This window comes from Mesocricetus auratus, unplaced genomic scaffold (genome assembly GCF_017639785.1).
Source record: "Mesocricetus auratus isolate SY011 unplaced genomic scaffold, BCM_Maur_2.0 Super-Scaffold_100028, whole genome shotgun sequence".
Lineage (NCBI taxonomy): Eukaryota > Metazoa > Chordata > Mammalia > Rodentia > Cricetidae > Mesocricetus > Mesocricetus auratus.
In genome coordinates, this window is record NW_024429209.1 from 14,026,841 (window position 1) to 14,046,939 (window position 20,099).

A 20,099-nucleotide genomic window follows, 5' to 3' on the forward strand; every position below is an offset into this window, starting at 1 on the left:
TAAGGTGAGTGACATGGAAGACCACATGGGGACGCCACGGGGAGGGAGCAACTGCCTTGGGGCAACTGAGGACCAGGAGGGCTGCAGCTACAGACACACCACACAGCCAGCCATCAGCCACGCGGGCCCCTCCAGCTGAGGGCCACACTCAGGGATAAGGAGGCCACCTGGCAGTGGGCAACTGACCTGCCACGCCCATGTTCTTAAACTCATGGGAATCTAGAAAGGTAAATGATAGGGTTATTATTGTTATTGTTATTATTATTATGCCCCCCCAGGCCTCACTCTGTAGCCCAGACTGGTCCCAACCTCATGTAGCTGAGGCAACACTTTCCTGCTCAGTCTCCAGAGTGCTAGGTTTGCAGGCAGTGAGCCCGGGGACTTTGGGGTGCTGCCTGGCCCCGTTTGCCTGCTCCCACTTTCTCACGCCTCAGGCACGAGCTTCCACCCTCCCTCAAAAACACAGCGGACCCCCCCCAAGTGGCTTGTCTTCAATTAACAATCGACAAGGGGACAGACAGATGGAGTAGTGGTTAAGAGCACTGGCTGTTTTTCCAGAAGACCCAGGTTCGATTCCCAGCACCCAGTGGTCACCAGGCATAGGAGAGAACTTAAATAGTAAAATTCAAGCCCGGTGTGGTGGCTCTCACTTGTCATCCCAAGGGGATCAGGTTGGCCTTGGGCTACATGAGACTCTGTCTCAAAAACAAAACAACTAAACAAATGCAGTAAAAAATGCAGTAAAAGTCTCTTCAATGGCATTAACCAGGTCACAGGTGCTTGGGAGCCACATGTGGCCGAGGTGACACAGGGAGAGTCTGTTCCTGGCATACCAGAAAGTTCTGTTGGACAGCACTGTCCTGCTCTTCCCCCACATGCTGTCATGCTCTGTAGGGACAACACCCGTGTGACATCAGGCACTGGCGCTCATCCACCTGTATCTCGAGTCTTTGTAAATGAACTTGGTATATCTAGGCCAGAAATACCAAAAGGAGTCTTTTTTTTTTTTTTTTTTTTTTGGTTTTTAGAGACAGGGTTTCTCTGTATTGTTTTGGAGGCTGTCCTGGAACTCACTCTGTAGACTAGGCTGGCCTCGAACTCACAGAGATCCACCTGCCTCTGCCTCCCGAGTGCTGGGATCAAAGGTGTGCGCCACCAACGCCCAGCTAGGAGTCTTTTTTGTTTTTTGGAGACAGGGTTTCTCTGTATTGTTTTGGAGGCAGCATCTTTTTTCTTTAAAACCAAGGTCTCACTAGGCAGCCCAGGCTGGCCTTGAACTCACAGAGATCTACCTGCCTCTGCCTCCCGAGTGCTGGATTAAAGGTATGCACCACCATGCGTCAGAACCCTGACCTCTTCATCCTTCTGCCTCCACCTCGTGTGTGGAGGGTGACAGGCCTGCGTCACCGTCCGGCACTTCTGGAGTTACTTAATGAAGTCAGTTTTCTTCCTCTCACACTTTGCGAGTCCCTTGTAAAGGGGGCCACAGCCTGGCTATGACATAGACATTGGATTCAGTCATCCTCCAGTGTCGGTGCTTCAGAAGAAAAGACACTCGTCATGATAGGGATGGTGACATCTGAAGGCGTGGCTGTGGGCTCTACACAGGAGAGGCGGACCCCAGATCTCAGAAGACCCTGAGGAAGCGAGCGGCGTCTATGCTATGCACACAAGATGGCCTCTTCAATGTCACTGCTGACTACTGACTCCAGAGGACGTCTGTCTGTCTGTCTCTGTCTCCCTGTGTCTCTGTCTCTCTCTCTCATTTTTGTCTTTTGACCAGGGTCTCACTATGTAGCTAACTAAGACTGACCTGGAAAACCGGAAGCAAGCCTCCTGGCTCGGCCTTCTAAGGGCTGTGATTACAAGTCACGGACGATCACAAGAGCAAGGAACAAGGATATCCAAGAGTTAGACAAAGAAGCTCCTCCCTCATATAGTCAGTCATTCTCAACCCTCTTCTGGCTATGGTTCAGACCCTAGAGGTACAGTGCCCATGCCCTCTGCACAGTGCCCATCCCCCCCAGCACAGCACCCATCCCCCCCAGCACAGCGCCCATCCCCCCAGCACAGCACCCATCCCCCCAGCACAGCGCCCATCCCCCAGCACAGTGCCCATCCCCCCAGCACAGTGCCCATCCCCCCAGCACAGCGCCCATCCCCCCCCAGCACAGCACCCATCCCCCCTGCACAGTGCCCATCCCCCAGCACAGTGCCCATCCCCCCAGCACATCTCAATGATCTCACCTTCAGTAGAGGTCCTGCAGTGGCCGCACACCAGGTCCACCCTCCCCTCCTCACCGGTCTGTGCCATGGGGAACCAGAGGGTCCATTACACGTTCTGTTCCATACCCTGACCCCCATAACAGCCAGTTTTTATGGCGATGGCCAGCAAAACTGTTTGTGATGTGGCCTCCAACCCAACCCTCAGAGGCGGGGCCTTTACCTGGCTGTTTCTCTGCCTGGTGCAGACCTACAGGCTTCCCTGTCATGTCACCCCCCACTGTGCCCTGTGACCGTCAGATCCCCAGCACTGAGTACCAGTCCCACAGTTTGACATGGTGGCTTTATCCATGCCTTGTCTCCAGGATTTGAACCACAGTTTAAAACCTTTGATGAGCTGTGAGGTGGTGGCCCACGCCTTTGATCCCAGCACTCGGGAGGCAGAGGCAGGAGGATCTCTGTGAGTTCGAGACCAGCCTGGTCTACAGAGCGAGTTCCAGGACAGGCTCCAAAGCTACACAGAGAAACCCTGTCTAAACCTCCCCCCCCAAAAAAAGTTTGATGAGTAACTACATGAAACTGAGAGTCTTCTGCCCATGTCTCGGACATTTGGACTTCTCTTAGTGGCGCGCTCACGTCCTGTGGGTGTCAGCCCCTCCACAGCAAATCACTGCACACAAACGGTTAACAAGTCACTCCTGCAGTTCCAGGACCAGCCGCATGGTGGCAGCATACACACAGGCAAGTTTCAGAGAAGGCGGCGGGATTGAAGCCTGCCAGGCACAGTGGGGGAAACTAAGGCCTGAGAGACGGGACCTGGTGGTTTCCTTCTTTGCTTATTTTTCTTGGTTGGGAATGAAACCCAGGTCCGGGTACGTGTGGGGCAGGGGCTCTGGCAGCAGCAGTTACATGGGAGAACTCAGGAGCCACTGAGGCCGGCTTCTTCACCTACCTGCTGTGTGGCGGCTTGCCTCGAGGCCTGTGTGGGGCTGTGGGAGGTGTGAGTCACCCCACCTGTCAGAAGATAGGACATCCCACATGCCCATGTTATATGCTGAAAGGCCCCAGAAACGGCCAGAGAACCGTTGCAAGGAGGGTCCCCATGGGAGCGGGAGGGGTTGCCTGACCCCCTCACTAGAGTCCACCTGTACTGAGTCACAGCTGCGGCCTACAGGCTGCGGGAGGGGCTCATCTCCAGCCTCCCCTCCTGAAGATGGCTAAGACTTAGCTTCTGAGGCCTCCCTCCTCTGGGCCTGGGGGCAGCAGAGGGTGAGCATGCCATGCAGGAAATGTCCATTGCCTTAGCAACCACCATAACCACGCTCAACACACCAGCTCAGAGTCCCACGTGTAAAAGGACTGGAAACGAGGACTGTGGCGTGAAGTCTCGTGTTTTACATGCTAGCAATGAATTCACTTGAAGTCACAGCTGGGCCACAGTCATCCCAGCCACTCTGGAGGGCGAAGCAGAAGGGTCCCAAGTTCAAGGCCAGCCTGGGCAACTTATCAAGAGGAAAAGCAGAGAGAGGGCTGGATGTAGCTCATTGGTAGAGCATGTGCAAGGTCTAAGCTTCTAACTCCAGCACTTCCACAACGGTGTAACGTACAACAAATACAATCCCAAGCACACCGTGGTGGTGTCTCGCCAACCCATTCCAGTGCTGATTTGGCCACAGTGGGGACCTTTGCGGCCCAAGTTCCTCCAAACATGAGGGTGGGACAGGGAGAGGGGAGGAGCTGCCCTAGGTGGGGAAGGCCGGCTGTACCAGCTGCCCAGGCCTGGTGGGGCCCCGGCCCCGGGGAAGGACTGGCGAGGACGGAGGCAGGGCCCGCGGAGCCAGGAGCCTGTGAGACGCTGGGTCAGCCTCGGGGAGTGAGCCCCGGCAGGGAGGCTGCCGGAGGCCAGCTAGCCCAGTCTGGAGGCCAGCTAGCCCAGTCTGGAGGCCAGAGAGCCAGGCTATCTGATGAGCAGTGAGGGCCCTGGGGCCTGAGTCACCCCTCGAGTCCCTGTGGGACCCGAGTCACCTTTCTCTAGACCTCAGTTTACTGTCGGGACTTCACGGCCCCAAGGGGAAGCTTTCTCCATCGCGCTGCTTTCCCGTGATGCTCCTGAGCCAGAGTCTAGCTCTGCCCAGCGTTTCCACACCTGTAAAGCACAGGGAGTAAGGCCCACCTACACATTACCAAGAGGAGTAAATGAGTGCAAAATGTGGCTCAGAGAGGGTGGAGGACAGGCTAAGGACACACAGCAGCTGCCCGGATTTCTCGCTGCGTTTCCCCAGAACCCAGAACTCTGGGCAGGAAGCTAAGGCTCTGAAAGGGGAGCCAGTTTGCCCAAGGCCACACCCAACTGAAACAGCGGGCAAAAGAGAGAAGTCGGGCCAGCAAGCTGGCTCAGGGGCTTAAGGTACCTACTGCCAAGCCTGAGGACCCGAGTTCAATCCCCAGGACCTGCACGGTGGAAGAAGAGACCCGACTGCCACAAGTTCTCTGAACTTCAATGCAAGCTGTGGCGCGACACACACACACACACACACACACACACACACACACACACACACACACACACAGAGCAAATCAATAATACGAAATGAAGAGAAGTCCCTCCCTGGAGGGGCTGACGCGGGGAGGGGCAGCATGGACAGAGGGAGCAGTGGCCAGGTGAGTTGGGCTTTCTGGTCAGGGGTGTCAGGGGGCTTGGGATTTAGGGAATCTGGGAGGACTTCCTGGAGTAGGGCTGAGGGACAGTGCTCAGGGTCCCGAGGGAACAGGAAGCGTGCTGGTCTACTGTCCACTGGGGGGCATGGTGGGCGCGGGACTTCACTCTACCAAGACCAGGCTGGGGGAAGCCGAGGGAAGCAAGGCAATCTTGCAGAACGGTGGCTGAGAGGCTGGGAAAATAGCAGAGGTGGGTAAGGGAGGGCCCTTCGGGGGAGCCCCAGTGTCCCACTTTACAGCCAGGCCTGGCTGGGTGGCCCTGGGGATGTCACCACGCCTCTCTGGGCCCTGATCCCTTCCTGGCCCAGAGGCTGCTGGGAAGGCCAGAAAGCCGCAGGCAGGGCAAGCGTCTTATCCCTTCCCTCCCTGCCCCCCACCCCCAAGGGCACAGGGAGATGTCAATTCTCCAGCTCTTGGGGGCGGAGGTCACCCCAGCTCAGCAGATAACGCTGAAGGTTGAGCAACGCCCGCCCGTCAGCCTGCTGAGGCCAGGGCTGGGGTCAATGGGTCGGGGGTCAGCCCCAGGCAAGCTGGCAGCTCCTGCCTGAGTGGCCTGGCTGGGAGTGGCAGAAGGGTGGGCCCCAAGAGCTGCCCAGGGCTTCTTCAAGGGTCCCGTCAAGGAGGAGGCTGGGTCCAAGCCCGGGGCCTGTTCAAATGCTTCCCCGGTCTGCAGGGTGAGCGCCGGGTTCTTACGGCTGGACTTGGGGCTAGCTCCCACCCCAACCACCTTAGAAGCCCGCAGCCTCTGGGCAGGGCTGCGCGCAGGTCTTAGGAAGGCATCGCGTCCCGGGTACTTCATTCGGGGTTCCATTTCTCCCTGCCACCGGGACACCACGGCTTTTAGCAATAACAACAGCTTCCACGGAGGAAGCTCAGAGAGGCGAAGTGACTCACCCACAGACACACAGTGTGGCAGAACCCCCACCCCTGCCACCTTCGCGGAGAAGCGCGGGGAGTGGCGTAGGCAGGTGCGGTGGGCGGGCCATGCATAGGGTGCAGGGTTGGGATAGGGGCAACAGGCATCCAGGAGGTGGGCGTGCACCGGGTGGAGAGCTATGCTTCCAAGGAGTTGGGTGCCGAGAAGGGTGGGCAGCACCTGGGTGGGGGGACATGCACCGGGCAGAAGACTGCTTCCAGGGAGTTGAGGGCGGGCGACAGCGGGCAGGATCCGGGGTTGGGGTCGTGCAGCGGGTCGGCACGTTCTGCTTCCCAGGAGCGGACGGGAGCCGGGACTAGCCACCGCGTCCTCCAGCAGGGGGCGGGCAGCGGCCGCCCTCCTCCGAGTCCCCGAGGGGCGGGAAGGGGGCGGGCCGGCGTCTCCCGCGTCCGTGGCGATCGCGGGGCTGGCGGGGCGCCCGGGACACCGCTCAGTCCCCCCGCGCGCGGACCCCCGCCGCGCCCCGCTCCCCGCCGCACCCTCTCGCGATCCCGCGGCTAGGAATGACGCGCACCGGCCGGGCGGCGGGAGGGGCCGGGGCGGCCCCGGCGTGACGCAGTCCCGTTGCCAGGCGCCGCCTTATAAACCTCCCTCTCGGCCGCCGCCGAGTCGAGTCCGAGCCGCGCACGGGACCGGGACACAGCGGAGCCCGCGGGCCCCGCGTTCATGCACCGCCTGCTGGCCTGGGACGCAGCATGCCTCCCGCCGCCGCCCGCCGCCTTTAGACCCATGGAAGTGGCCAACTTCTACTACGAGCCCGACTGCCTGGCCTACGGGGCCAAGGCGGCCCGCGCCGCGCCGCGCGCCCCCGCCGCCGAGCCGGCCATCGGCGAGCACGAGCGCGCCATCGACTTCAGCCCCTACCTGGAGCCGCTCGCGCCCGCCGGGGACTTCGCCGCGCCCGCGCCCGCGCCCGCGCCCGCGCACCACGACTTCCTTTCCGACCTCTTCGCCGACGACTACGGCGCCAAGCCGGCCAAGAAGCCGGCCGACTACGGTTACGTGAGCCTCGGGCGCGCGGGCGCCAAGGCCGCGCCGCCCGCCTGCTTCCCGCCGCCGCCGCCCGGCGCGCTCAAGGCGGAGCCGGGCTTCGAACCCGCGGACTGCAAGCGCGCGGACGACGCGCCCGCCATGGCGGCCGGCTTCCCGTTTGCCCTGCGCGCCTACCTGGGCTACCAGGCGACGCCGAGCGGCAGCAGCGGCAGCCTGTCCACGTCGTCGTCGTCCAGCCCGCCCGGCACGCCGAGCCCCGCCGACGCCAAGGCCGCGCCCGCCGCCTGCTTCGCGGGGCCGCCGGCCGCGCCCGCCAAGGCCAAGGCCAAGAAGGCGGTGGACAAGCTGAGCGACGAGTACAAGATGCGGCGCGAGCGCAACAACATCGCGGTGCGCAAGAGCCGCGACAAGGCCAAGATGCGCAACCTGGAGACGCAGCACAAGGTGCTGGAGCTGACGGCCGAGAACGAGCGACTGCAGAAGAAGGTGGAGCAGCTGTCGCGAGAGCTCAGCACCCTGCGGAACTTGTTCAAGCAGCTGCCCGAGCCGCTGCTGGCCTCGGCGGGTCACTGCTAGCGCGCCGGGGGTGCCGTGGGGGCGCCGCGGTTACCGTGGGCACCGTGCGTCCTGCCCCGCGCGCGCGCGCCTGCCTGCCCCGCGCGCACCGAGCGTGCCCCGCGCGCACCTGCACCTGCACCGAGGGGACACCGTGGGGGCACCGCGCGCACGCACCTGCACCGCGCACCCGGTTTCCAGGACTTGATGCAATCCGGATCAAACGTGGCTGAGCGCGTGTGGACACGGGACTGACGCAACACACGTGTAACTGTCAGCCGGGCCCTGAGTAATCCCTTAAAGATGGTCCTGCGGGGTTGTTGCTGTTGATGTTTTTGGTTTTTGTTTTTGTTTTTTTTTCTTTTTGGTCTTATTATTTTTTTGTATTATAAAAAAGTTCTATTTCTATGAGAAAAGAGGCGTATGTATATTTTGAGAACCTTTTCCGTTTCGAGCATTAAAGTGAAGACATTTTAATAAACTTTTTTGGAGAATGTTTAAAAGCCTTTTGGGGGCAGTAGTTGGCTTTTGAAAAAATTTTTTTTCTTCCCTTCTGACTTTGGATTTATGCGAGATTTTGTTTTTGTGTTTCTGGTGTGTAGGGGGCTGCGGTTATTTTTGGGTTGTGTGTGGTGGTGGGTGGGGGTGTCGCATCTGGGTTTTTCTCTTCCCCTGGCAGATGGGGTGCCAGCCCCTCCCCCAGGAGAGGGAGCAGAGTGCTGGGTCAGGAAATCAGGGTGACTCAGCACCCATGGGTGCTGGGGACCTTGTTAGAAACCCTGCTTGGGACGGGCTTGGTTCTGGGTGTCAGGCTTGTGTTGGGGACCAGGCAGGCAGTGACTCTGTAGGAAGGGCTGGTCCAGGCAGCCTCAGACAGGGCAGGCACTTTGGTAAGTACAAAAATACTGTGTGTTTGGTGGTGTGGAGGGGAGCTTGCCTGTTTGGTTTGTATGTCCCCGTGTGACTGGAAGAGGGACAGGGCCAAGTGCAGGGTGAAGGGGACAGTTCCTACTCTGCTTTCCCTTCCAACCCAGAAGGGATCATGGAGCCTCCTTAGCCTGGCTCAAGGTGGCTGAGCCAGAGCTTGAACTCAGAACACCACACAGATTTGCTGGGGCAGCACTGATTGCCACAGCCGGGCTGCATTAGTGAGTTGAGGGTGTCCAGGGAGTAGTGGATATGCCGCCGTGTCCCGCCGTGCCTGGCACGCCAGAGCTGTTACATAAGTGTTTGTTCTTGTTATTATTTTTGATGGGAGGCTCCTGGCATTTATTTGGCTGTGTGAGTTTGGAGCGCCTGTCCAGAGTCAGCCCGTGTCCTGCAAGCCCTGGGCCTGCCCGTGTCCCCTGCGAGCCTCATGGAAGGTGGGCACTCCTGTGCTCTTTGCTTCTTGGATGTGGTGGCTTGTGGTTGTCAGGTTCCTATGAGCACTCTGCCCTGAGGAACTCTGAGTAGTGGGTAACAGATCAGTTTGCCAGAGGCTTAGAGGAGCTTGGGGTCTTGGGAGTGACCAGTGACACTGTGGCTTGAGACTAAGGAATGCTTTTTCTTCCCTTTCTTTGTGGGAACCCAGAGTGTTGGGACTGCTGACCTGTAGTCTTCCACTGTCACAGGGCTGAGGGTGAGACTTTCTCTCCCCCTGCCCAATGCTATGGTGGCTGGAGGCCTGTACAGACCCTCAGACACTTGGCTTCCAGTCAGCTCCCTGTAGGCCTAGATAGACCAACACGTGACCTGGTGGGCCCGGGAGCCAAGATCAGTGCAGCCCTATGGCCCAGTGTCTTTGGTGACTTTTATCCACCCCATTGGCTATTGGTTAGCTCCACTGTCCCAGGATTTAACCACTTAGACCCCAAACCTGGCCTGGACCTAGGAGGTAGGGGAGCTCTGTCTTTCCAGGAATGGAAAACTTTAATGTACATATGCAGCCAGGCTGGCCTTGCACCCATTTCTCAGCATAAGTAACTTCAAGTCACAGCAAGATAGAAGGGCTCTACCTGCTGTCTCCAGGGAGTTGGGGTTGGTTTACAGTCCCTGTTCCTACCCCCACCCCCACCCCAGCCTTTATGGAAGGTTCATTTCCTGGCCCCAAGATCGGGTACCCAATCCCAAGTGGCAGCCCAGATTGGAACGAAGGGAGAAGGGGTGTGGCCCGAGGCCCGCCTGATATCTCAGATGGGAAAAGCAGTAAGTAGGTCAAAGACTCTGAGTGCCATCCGCGTGGCCCAGTGTAGGAGCACTGTGGACAGGAGATGCCACTGTGACAAATTCCACAGATCAGATCACCAGGCCACCAGGGGTCAGGGATTGCCCAGAAGAGGGACCAGCTGGATTAAAAGCCTGGAAGAGAACAGGGCAGCAGCTTGAAGGATAATTAAGGGGGGGGAACAGCTCACAGAGCTGAAGTGTCTCTCCAGACCCTTGTCATCGGTAGGCTGCGGGGTCCTGCTGCTGCCAGGACGCGTCAGCCATATTGCCCACAGCCCCACGGAGTGGTGGTCACTGCTGAGGCTTGCCTGGCGGTGGGGTGACCAGAGCCCTCCCCACGCCTGCTCAGGATGGAGGTGCTCACAAGATGTACTCTCCTCTCATTGTCTAATGCAGCCAGCCCACAACCTGGTGACTTCATCCGGGAGAAAAGTGGATGTCGGAAGGGAAGCTAGAGGTGTGGGCACCAGCCCTGTGCAGAGGTCCCACCGGCTGCTGTGATTGGCTCAGCCTTGGTTGTAGCTTCTGCTACAGGACCTTCTGCCTGGCCAAGAGGCTCCAAGGGGGAAGTGATGGCGCCTTAAGTTTGCACAGCTGGGAAGGGTAAAAGCTGGCATGGGAGCTGGGGTTGGGGGACTGTCTCTCCCACCATCTGAGGAATGTCCCCCTCCCCCATATCTGGTTCGGACTTGTTTGCTCCTCTCCTCTTTGATATTATTTGCCCGGTTACTTTTCATTTATATGACGAGCGTTTATTGAGCACCAGCTATATGCCAGCTCCCACTGCAGGTGTTGGAGTTGGGTGGTGACAGAGAAGGAGGTGACAATTAATAAGGAGAGAAGGACACTTGAATATTCAGCCACTGGAACAAGATAATGACAGGTGGGGACAAAGACTCAGGAGGAAGAAAAGTGGGGCAGGAAAGGGAGGGGAGGAGTGGGAGGCCCCCGAGGGCTTCTGGGAGGAGGCATCTCTTCCGGGCCAGCCTAAGCTAAGTGGGGAGCCTGGGATACCATGTGCTTCATTTGCCTGCAATCCTCATGAAACCAGCCCTGGCTTCCACCTCCTTTCCCCCGAGGGGAAAGCCAGGGACAGGCAAAGTCACTGTCGCTAGAGCTGCTGAGCAGCTAAAGGCTAAAGTGGGCTGTGGCTTCCCATTTCAGTGTGACCCCAAAGGCTCACCTGCCCTGCTGTGACCTCAAGCCCTCCCGTCCCTCAGCCCATTCCTGATGCTTGTGGGCCAGCTGACATGGAGACCCCGGTAGTGTCCCACCAACCCCTCCTGAGGGGTTCAGATATTGCCATTGGGTGAGGGCTTGCTTGGGGGTGGTGGGGGCTCAAGGCTGGGCAAAGCAGGGGGTAGCAGGGTGGGCCAAGAGCTGATGACCGAGCCATCTTTGCGTCCTCTGAGGCAGTAGCTAGGAGCCTTGTTTTGTGATATGTGGTGACCCAAGGCTCTTCACAGGGACATTCTCAAAGAGTAGTGCAGCTTTTTTTTTTTTAATCCAAGATTATGGGGTAATTTAGAGGCGCAGGATTAGAACAGGATTTAAATCACACTGGGAGCCATGGTGTACCTTTGCTATCGATAAAAAGATGGGCAGTCTGTACATGTTGGAGAGCACCTGCAAGGTTCTATGCCAGAGGACCAGCCTTGAGGGAGCTGCATTTGAACCCAGGTCAACTGGTGGCCTGGCCTGGCCTTGCCACAGGACTGACAACGGGCACCCACAACCTCTGAGGGCTAAAATGTGCACTGGGATCCCTGGCTGCGAGCTTTGTCCTCTGCTGGCTGGGGACATCAAGCACCACATTTGGCCTCTCTGTACTTGACCGCCTTCCCCACGGACGAGTCCATCTGGTCAACCAGTGCAAGCAGACGCTTGCTGTAGACCCCAAGTCAGGGGAGTAGCATGTTACTAGGAACAGAATGTTGAGTGATCCCTGGTGGGGTGGCACATGTCTGTTACCCCGACACTTGGGAGATGGAGGCAGGAAGGTCAGGAGTTCAAGAGTATCCTCAACTATGTAAGAAGTTTGCGGCTAGCCTGGGCTATGTAAGACCCTGTCTCAAACTCCTCAACCCTCAGAAGGAAGCAGAGGCAGACTGGTGCGTTCATTCAGACGGCGATGGGAGCCCCTGAGGAAAATAAGCCTGAGAAGCAGTAGAAGGTGCCCGAGGAGGCGCCTCAGGAGCAGGCCAGCAGGTGCGGAGCCCTGAGGCGGGCTGGAGGGGTGGCAGGGAGGGCTGGAGCTGGCAGAGGAGGAATGGAGGGTCAGGGTTCTTTCTGCAGGGCCTCTAAGGCCAGGGTGAGGCGAACGGAGCCTGTTTGAGGATGACTGAGTAGGTGTCCCTGCCAGAGTCTGGCACCCACAAAGTCCTTGGGGCTAGGCAAAGTGCAATGGGTGAAGGAGCAGAGAGCCTGCCTGGCCCGGGGGACCCGAGGGCTCGGGCCTGTCCCAGGGCCTGGAGCCATCTGTGCCGAGCCTTGTGCCAGGCAGGAAGAAGGGCCAGGCTGGCTAGGAGGGACTGGAGGAACAGAGGTTGGGAGGAGAGAGAGACAGAGAGAGAGAGACAGAGACAGAGACAGAGAGAGAGAGAGAGAGAGAGAGAGAGAGAGAGAGAGAGAGGAGAGAGAGAGACAGAGACAGAGAGAGAGACAGAGACAGAGAGAGACAGAGGGAGACAGAGACAGAGACAGAGAGAGAGAGAGAGAGAGAGAGAGAGAGAGAGAGAGAGAGAGAGAGAGTTCTTTGTGACGAGGTGACTGGCGAACAAGAAGAGACAGGCACGTCTGCAGAGAGAAGCCAGGCTTCCTGTGGCCTCAGGACTGGGGGACAGGCAGGAGGCTGGACTTCCAAGAGGCTTTTTGTTTTTGTTTAATTTCCAGAGAATTACTAATGTGGCAAACTAATTAAAAGCACCCGTGATTTTTGTTTTGTTTTGTTTTTGTTTTTCGAGACAGGGTTTCTCTGTATTGTCTTGGAGGCTGTCCTGGAACTCGCTTTGTAGACCAGGCTGGCCTCGAACTCACAGAGATCCGCCTGCCTCTGCCTCCCGAGTGCTGGGATTAAAGGCGTGTGCCACCAACGCCCGGCAAGCACCCATGATTTTAATACCCAGAAATAAACCTGTTCGCTATTGCTGTTTGTCCTTAGGTATGTTATGCTGCCTCTCTGTGCCTCCGATTCATTGCTCATCAAGTGGGGTAATGAAGAACTGGCTTCATAGGGACAGGATGTAGTGAGAACTGAGTTGGTGCTGTATTTAACATGATCCAAGCCTGGTACAGGGTGGGGGTTAGCCACTGTCCTGGACATGAATTGGGCAGTCACAGTCCTCTTCCCTGGCTGTGACAAGAAGATAGTAAAATTCCTTGGAGTGTTTCGAAAAGATTGGACAGGTTAGTTCATGCAGAGACCTCTGGAGACGGCATTGGTTAAATTCTAGAATTTTCTTCCACGGATTTTCATTCCACGGATTTTCATTCCATCTCCCTTCAGTGTAGCTAACATTGCCACTTCAGTGTGCACACCTCCCCGTCTCCCTTAGCAGTGGACTGCCCTGTTTCTGGGGACAGCCGCCTTATGGAGAGACAACAAATTTCCAGCTTCTCTTGCAGCTAGAAATGGCCCATGAGCCGTGAACAGAAACTATAGGGCTTCCGGGAGCATCTTCGTAGGACTCAGCCGTGAGGCACATGCCGTTGATTTCCTCTGAACCCCTTACTTCTTCCTACACTCTGCCTGGAAGTCAGATGTGATGGCAGAGCCTCGGAGGCCATCTTGAACCCAGGGGCGAGCCTTCCCTCAGGGTGGCAAACCCAAAAGACAAAAGGCATTTGAGTCCTGATGGTGGCCGAGGAGCCACACCAGTCCTCCCCGGCCTTGCTCTGTGCTTGTTTACGCGGAGAAAAGAACTGCTCATTGAGACTTTTGTCATTTGGTTTCCTGTTACTGGCAACTGAATTCATTTCTGATACATTTGCCCAAATGGCACAGAGCTGACTGGGTCTCTTTGTCACCTGTGTTTCTTAGTGGTGGCCTACTGCTTCCTTGTCTGGGCTGATCTGCTGCCATCATTGCCCTGAGAGGAAAAAAGGTCTCTGTTAGACCAGGTGAAAGGGTTGATTGAATTCATTTGAATTATAGAAGTCATGTGTGAAGGCCTCTTGTGTCTCCAGATGACTCTGGAGTCTCAGTGAGTTTCAGGTAAGGCTTGACTCAGGCCTTTGGACTGGGTAGAAACTTCCCAGCTGGCTTCCGCAGGCTTCAGCCCTGCTTTCTTACCCCAGTCCGGAAAGGGGGTCCTGAGCTTCAGTCAGAGAGGCCCAGGCCCTACTGGCGGTACACAGAGCATGCTGTCAACTGTGTAGGGCCCAGATGTCACCCGGAATGACCTCTCTGCCCCAAGCCCCAGCCACCAGCACCTGCCCCCTGGAGAAGCCAGCCTGCCAGGACTGGAAGGCACCTTCGCAGACCGCCAGGGCCAGCCCCACTAAGATCGCTGCAAGGCGAGTCAGGAGGCCAGGGAGAGCTGGCCGGGTAGGTTATTATTTTTATAGCTGTCACCAGATCCCTGGCCCAGCCCTGCAGCCCTGGCAGGGATGAGGCCACCAGGGAGGAGGAAGACTCCTCAGAGGCCTGGTGGCCCGGGGAGGGGCTGTGGAGGAGAGAGCACTGGGGCGGGTCAGGGCCTGCTGGGCCCCAGCCTCTCCTGCTCCATGCAGGACAAAAGCAGCATTCTTGCCTTCGTTCCTGACCCCAGGTACATGCACACGTTTGTCATAGGTCATTTCAAGGACTACACTGAGTCTGGCCTGAGTCCCCTTACACCATTTCTTCCTTGTTTTATAGTCTCATCCGGTCTGGCCCATGTGGTCACCTCTTGCTGTATGTCCCTCTTCCCTAATGTCCTCTACACACCTGCAAATGCACCTAACTTTCCCAGCTTGAGGCCCCTGTGGGCCAAGACAACGTCCAAGAACCCTCTTCACACCTAGTTATCAGTACCCTGATTTTGTTGTTGAGACAGTGTGTCATGTAGCCCAGGCTGGTCATGAAATTCTGATTCCCCTTGCCTCTACTTTTTGTTTTTGTTTTTGTTTTTTTTTTTTCGAGACAGGGTTTCTCTGTATTGTTTTGGAGGCTGTCCTGGAACTCGCTCTGTAGACCAGGCTGGTCTCGAACTCACAGTGATCCGCCTGCCTCTGCCTCCCGAGTGCTGGGATTACAGGCCTGCACTATGCCAGGGATTGAACCCCAGACCTCGCGAATGCTAGATGAGCACGCTTTACCACAGAGTCACATCCCCAGCCCCAGCTCCTTCATATATGTTCGTTTGTTTTGATTTTTGGTTTTTCAAGACAGGGTTTTTTTGTGTAGCCCTAGCTGTCCTGGAACTAGCTCTTGTAGGATCAGGCTGGCCTCGAACTCACAGAGATCGACCTGCCTCTGCCTCCCGAGTGCTGGGATTAAAGGCGTGTGCCACCAACGCCCGGCATTGCCTCTGCCTCCCGAGTGCTGGGATTACAGGCCTGCACTATGCCAGGGATTGAACCCCAGACCTCGCGAATGCTAGATGAGCACGCTTTACCACAGAGTCACATCCCCAGCCCCAGCTCCTTCATATATGTTCGTTTGTTTTGATTTTTGGTTTTTCAAGACAGGGTTTTTTTGTGTAGCCCTAGCTGTCCTGGAACTAGCTCTTGTAGGATCAGGCTGGCCTCGAACTCACAGAGATCGACCTGCCTCTGCCTCCTGAGTGCTGGGATTAAAGGTGTGCGCCACCACTGCCCAGCCAGTACCTTGATATCTGAAGCAAGAACTGGCTGGCCTGTTTCTGTGAATCGTGTTAAAGGAATTCCATGCAGTGGCCCCGAGTCTACCTTGACATTTCCCCAGGCAGCAGTGTGAGGCTCATTAGTCCTTTGTATTGCTGAGTGGTTGCTCCCTAATTTGATAGCTTGGGGACACATGGGTTCCTGTCTGTGCTCTTTAGGGTGGCTGAGGTGAACACGTTGCAGACAGGTCTTTAAGTGGTCCAAAGGGTGGACTTCAGGGTCACATCCTTGGGAAATGTAGCAAATGGTGGCCCTGTTTGAATTCCTTCGTGTGGTAATGACGCACTCAGTGAGTGTGTGTGCAGTTAAAACAACAAAACAAAACACTTTTCCTTTTGAAAAAGATCTAAGATTTACAGGAAAAAGGCAAACTCTAAATAACACATTTCTTCAGAACTGAGGACAAATCTCTGAGTTGTCATCGATCCTTCATGGTTTGTTTGTTTTTGAACTTTTGTTTCTTCACTTGTTTTCAAGACGGTCTCACTATGTAACTCTAGCTGGCCTGGGACTCTATGTAGACCAGGCTAGACTTGGTGGCCTCACGTCCTCACTGTCTCGTGCCTCAGCACGCCTCTGTCAACCGTGGCAGGTCACAGGACATGGGAAGGTTGCTCTGTGGCTCTCACTGTCACACATGATCCTCTCAGCAGCTTCACAGGTCATCTCCCTGCATGTGACACCGATTCTGAGTTTTTGCAGGACCTGAGGGCTGAGCTTGACTCTGTCTCAGCAGCCGGTCACACTCTGGTCACCTGATCAGAGCAAGTCCTGCAGGACTTCACTTTCGGTTTTGGTTTAGGGTTTTTGAGAACGGCCTGGCCTTGACAAACAGCTCTTGCTGGCCTCAAACTCACAGTCAGTCTCCAGCTTCTGTCTCTGGAGCTCTGGGCTCACCAGTAGAAATCACAGTGGGTCAGGGGGTCAGATTTGTAATGTAGTTTCTCCCTCTTTGTACCTAATAGATACTTGAGGGGGAGGGAGTTTGAAACAATGTAAATATCTCGGTTAGCCTCCAGTTTTCAAGTATCCATTTATTTGCTTATTAAGTTACCTTTTTATTACATTACATTGTTTGTTTGTTTGTATGTGTGTGGAGGTCAGAGGGCAATTTGTAGGAGTTGGTTCTCCCCTCCATGTATGTCCGGAGGATCAATTCAGGTCATCAGGTTTGATAGCAAGCACGTGTACACACTGAGTCATCTTATCTATTTATTGATGGGCTGTTGTGCATGTATGTGTGAGTGTGTAACCCTGTGGTGTGTGTGTGTGTTCATCTGGGGTGTGTGTACCTGTGCACCTGTGGAGGCTGCAGGTGACAGTCAGCCACCTTCCTCAGCCACTCTACCTGATTTTAAAAGATGGGCTCTTCTACTGCACCTGGAGCTCACGGATTGGGTTAGACTGTCTGGCTGTCTGGCCTAGGTCTGCCTGTCCCCACCTCCCCAGCACTGGGATTACAAGCTCACACGGTCACACATGGCTTTATGTGGGTGCTGGGGTTCTGAACACAGGCCCTTAAGGCTGTGAGGCAATCACCTCACCCACTGAGCCATCTACCCGGCCATCTTTTCTTTTCATCACTGTAGAGTTATGGTTTCTCCATTTTCTGGGGGAGAAATCACCACCACCACCATCATCATTTTTATTTATTAATATGCTAAACTTGTCTTGGATTCTGGAGCCTGGACCCCTGCCCCTCATGTTCAGAGGACAGAGCAAAGGTTGCCCCTTGAGTCCTTCACCCTCAACTGCCAGAAGTTGGGGTTCTCAGAGTTCTCTGAAGCTTCTGAAAGCTTAGGAAACTGCAGCCTTGGACTCAAGACTCCCACTTTGTAAGATGAAACCCTTCCTCAAATCCTAGGTGTGCCAGGACGTCAAAACTGGGCCTTTGCTCTTCGCTCTCTGGGCCCAGGTGGAAAGGGGGAGACGGCACTGGTGGGGTCTGCTTGCCAGCTCCTTAAGTCTGGTATGTGTTGGGGTGCCACAGCCCCACATGATGCAGTTCAGGATTGGGTCACTTTCTTTCCAGGTTTCCTATGCACCAAAAAATGTATAGCACTACCTCTATTGTCACATTGAACTACAGAGACTCCTCCCTCCAGTGGGGTCTTGAATGCATGGTGCTCCTCCTGCCTCAACATGCTGAGTGCTGAGGTTTCAGGAGTAAGTAACCACTCTTAGATTTTTGTTTTTTTGAAATAGTATCTCTCTATGCAGCCCACATTTACCTTTAACTTGCCATCCTCCTGCCTCAGTCACTGAGGTGCTGGACTAATGGCTATGTATCACCATGACAGGCTCCCTGGTCAAAGCTGCCAGCTCTTGCTTGGAGGCAAAATTGCTTTCAGTTGAAAAATCTCTGGTACAGAGGGAGATTGAGTGTCCCTCAGTGGTATGTGGGAAGCACTTGCCTTCTCTGGCCTCTCTGTCCCTGTCACTCAGGAGGTCAGGCAGAGCCAGCACCGGCTTGTAACCAGATGGGATGAATTCCAAGTTCCTTGTATCCTTGTCTCTTTCTGAGGTTGGGTGGGAATTCTGGGATATGGCTAGGGACAGGGGACAGGAGACAGGTCAGACACACAGAGAGAACATTGCGAAACCAGACCTTGGGCTGTGTCTCATTTAATCTTTGAAATCACTCCATGGGGTGGGGTACTTCACTGTCCCCATTTTCCAGCTAGGGGACAAATTACAGGTGTGCGCCACCTCACAGGACACCCAGGGACCCAGTGTTACCGCTGCTGTTATAGTCCAGAGGCACAGAGCCTAACCCTCAGGGAACGTGGGGTGAACTCAAAGCAGGGAGCGCCCTAAGAACAGCTGGCTGTCATCCTCAATCATGCCGAGGTCGTGAGAATCGAGGGAATACCAAGGAAGGAACTGCTTCAGACTGTGAGACCCCCAAACGTGGCTGGAGGGATTTATGTCATCTGTCATATGACCCACATGGAGACAACTGTGATGTTGACTTGAACTCGGCTTTAGTACTGTGCGTGTGAGCGCATGTGTGTGTGTGAGCGCACGTGTGTGTGAGCGCACGTGTGTGTGTGAGCACACGCGCGCGTGTGTGTGAGCGCACGTGTGTGTGTGTGTGTGTGTGTGTGTGAGCGCACGCATGTGCAAGTGACGGAGGTCAGGAGGTACCGGATGGAGAACGGTGTCATATTTACAACTCATTCTCAAATAACTCAGCTAAAGGAAAAATGCAGACAAAAAGACGATGATAAACGGGGTCTGGTGTCATACACCTGGATTACAGGCACTCAGGAAGCTGAGGCAGGAGGATGGCATGTTCCAGGCCATCCTGAGCTACACAATGATTTGAGAGTCTGTCTCAAAACAAAAGGAAAACAAAAGGAAAGGAGACCCAAATGCAGGGAGGCTGTGGGAGGAACAGCCTGAGGAGACAGCCTGGAGCCTCACACGACTCTTCCTATTTCTCTGCATGCTCAAAGGGACACCAAGAGAAACACTGACCGCCAAGGCACCCCAGAGAAAGAAAGCGCTTGCCTGCCAAAGACCAGTGACCTTCCCACAGCAGTACAGCTCTCGTAGCCTGAAACCAAAGCCAAGGAACAACCCAACGCCTTCAGTCATCGAGCAGATGTCCAACTGTGGTCCATCGATGGGCAGGATGATAGCAAAATTGCAGCTGAGCTTCGGATCTGAACACGCGACACGAGAGGCCGCTCTCTGTGTAAGTCCTCTGATACAAAATTGAAGGGCAGTCACCAGGGAGATCCCAGTCACCTTGGAAGTTCCTTCTGCAGGCAGGAGATCTACTGCCTGGATGGGCATGGAGGCCTCGTGGACGGTTGAGAAGTGTCTGGATTTTATCCAGAAGGTGGTCCTCCGGATACATCAGAACCCACCTGTAGAATTGTACATGATGGACTAGGGCTCAGTTGGTAGAGCACTGGCCTACTGTGCAGAGGCCTTGGATTCAATTCCCTGTGCAAAAACGGAGCATGGCGGTTTACACCTGTCAGTGGAGATGGAAGCAGGACAACCAGGGGTTAAAGGTCATCCTTGCCAACATGGTGAGTTTGGGGCCAGCCTGAGCTTTACGAGACTCTACTTTGGAAAACAAAAGGCAAAATAGAACAACAACACTAAAAGAAACGTACGTACGAGCTTCCCTGACTCACTCCCTACATGATGTGCGGCGCGGGTTGACCCTGGAGTCCCGTATAACCGGAGAGCTAGGGGAGCACACTGAGGCAGGAGTAAGAGGGAGGTGGGATGGGCTAATGGGGACAAAGGAAGAGAACAGGGGGGCCTGTGCTGGCATCCGTGCCTCCGGGGTGTCCTGCGCACCTGAGCTCGAGGAGAAAACTGAAAACAATCCAGGGGCTCAGAGAGTGAGTGTACAGTGCTGGAGGTCACAAAACAGGTGGGTGACAGGACCTGATTTGAACCCAGGTCTGAGGGTACTGGTGCGCGCAACCCCCCCTGTGGCTCTGGCCTGGTCTCACAGCCAGGAACCGCCCCAGCACAATCTGCGAGGCTCCCTCGGGTCCGATGGGGATGGCGAAAGCAGTTTGGCAAAGAAGGGTCCAGTCCAGAGTGGCAGCTCCAAGTGGGAAGCGGGGTCAGTGGGGTGTCCGTCCCTCCCAGC

General features: G+C 55.9%; 1 protein-coding gene and 1 long non-coding RNA gene across 2 annotated transcripts; both read left to right on the plus strand.

Annotated features, from left to right (window-relative positions):
- Positions 1 to 6,409: 6,409 nt before the first annotated feature.
- On the plus strand, positions 6,410 to 7,907 carry Cebpb (CCAAT enhancer binding protein beta). The gene has a single exon (XM_040732795.1). It carries the CDS (start codon positions 6,545 to 6,547, stop codon positions 7,445 to 7,447), a length of 903 nt encoding a protein of 300 aa, XP_040588729.1. The 5' UTR covers positions 6,410 to 6,544; the 3' UTR covers positions 7,448 to 7,907.
- Positions 7,908 to 11,012: 3,105 nt separating this feature from the next.
- Positions 11,013 to 19,607, plus strand: LOC121134468. Its single transcript, XR_005871555.1, has 2 exons — positions 11,013 to 11,842; positions 18,937 to 19,607. It is a non-coding gene; the product is annotated as an uncharacterized LOC121134468 (long non-coding RNA).
- The last annotated feature ends 492 nt before the right edge of the window (positions 19,608 to 20,099 follow it).

What these genes read in the sequence shown, in the direction of transcription:
- Cebpb (XM_040732795.1), top strand. Translation starts at nt 6,545, where the DNA reads ATGCACCGCCTGCTGGCCTGGGACGCAGCATGCCTCCCGCCGCCGCCC.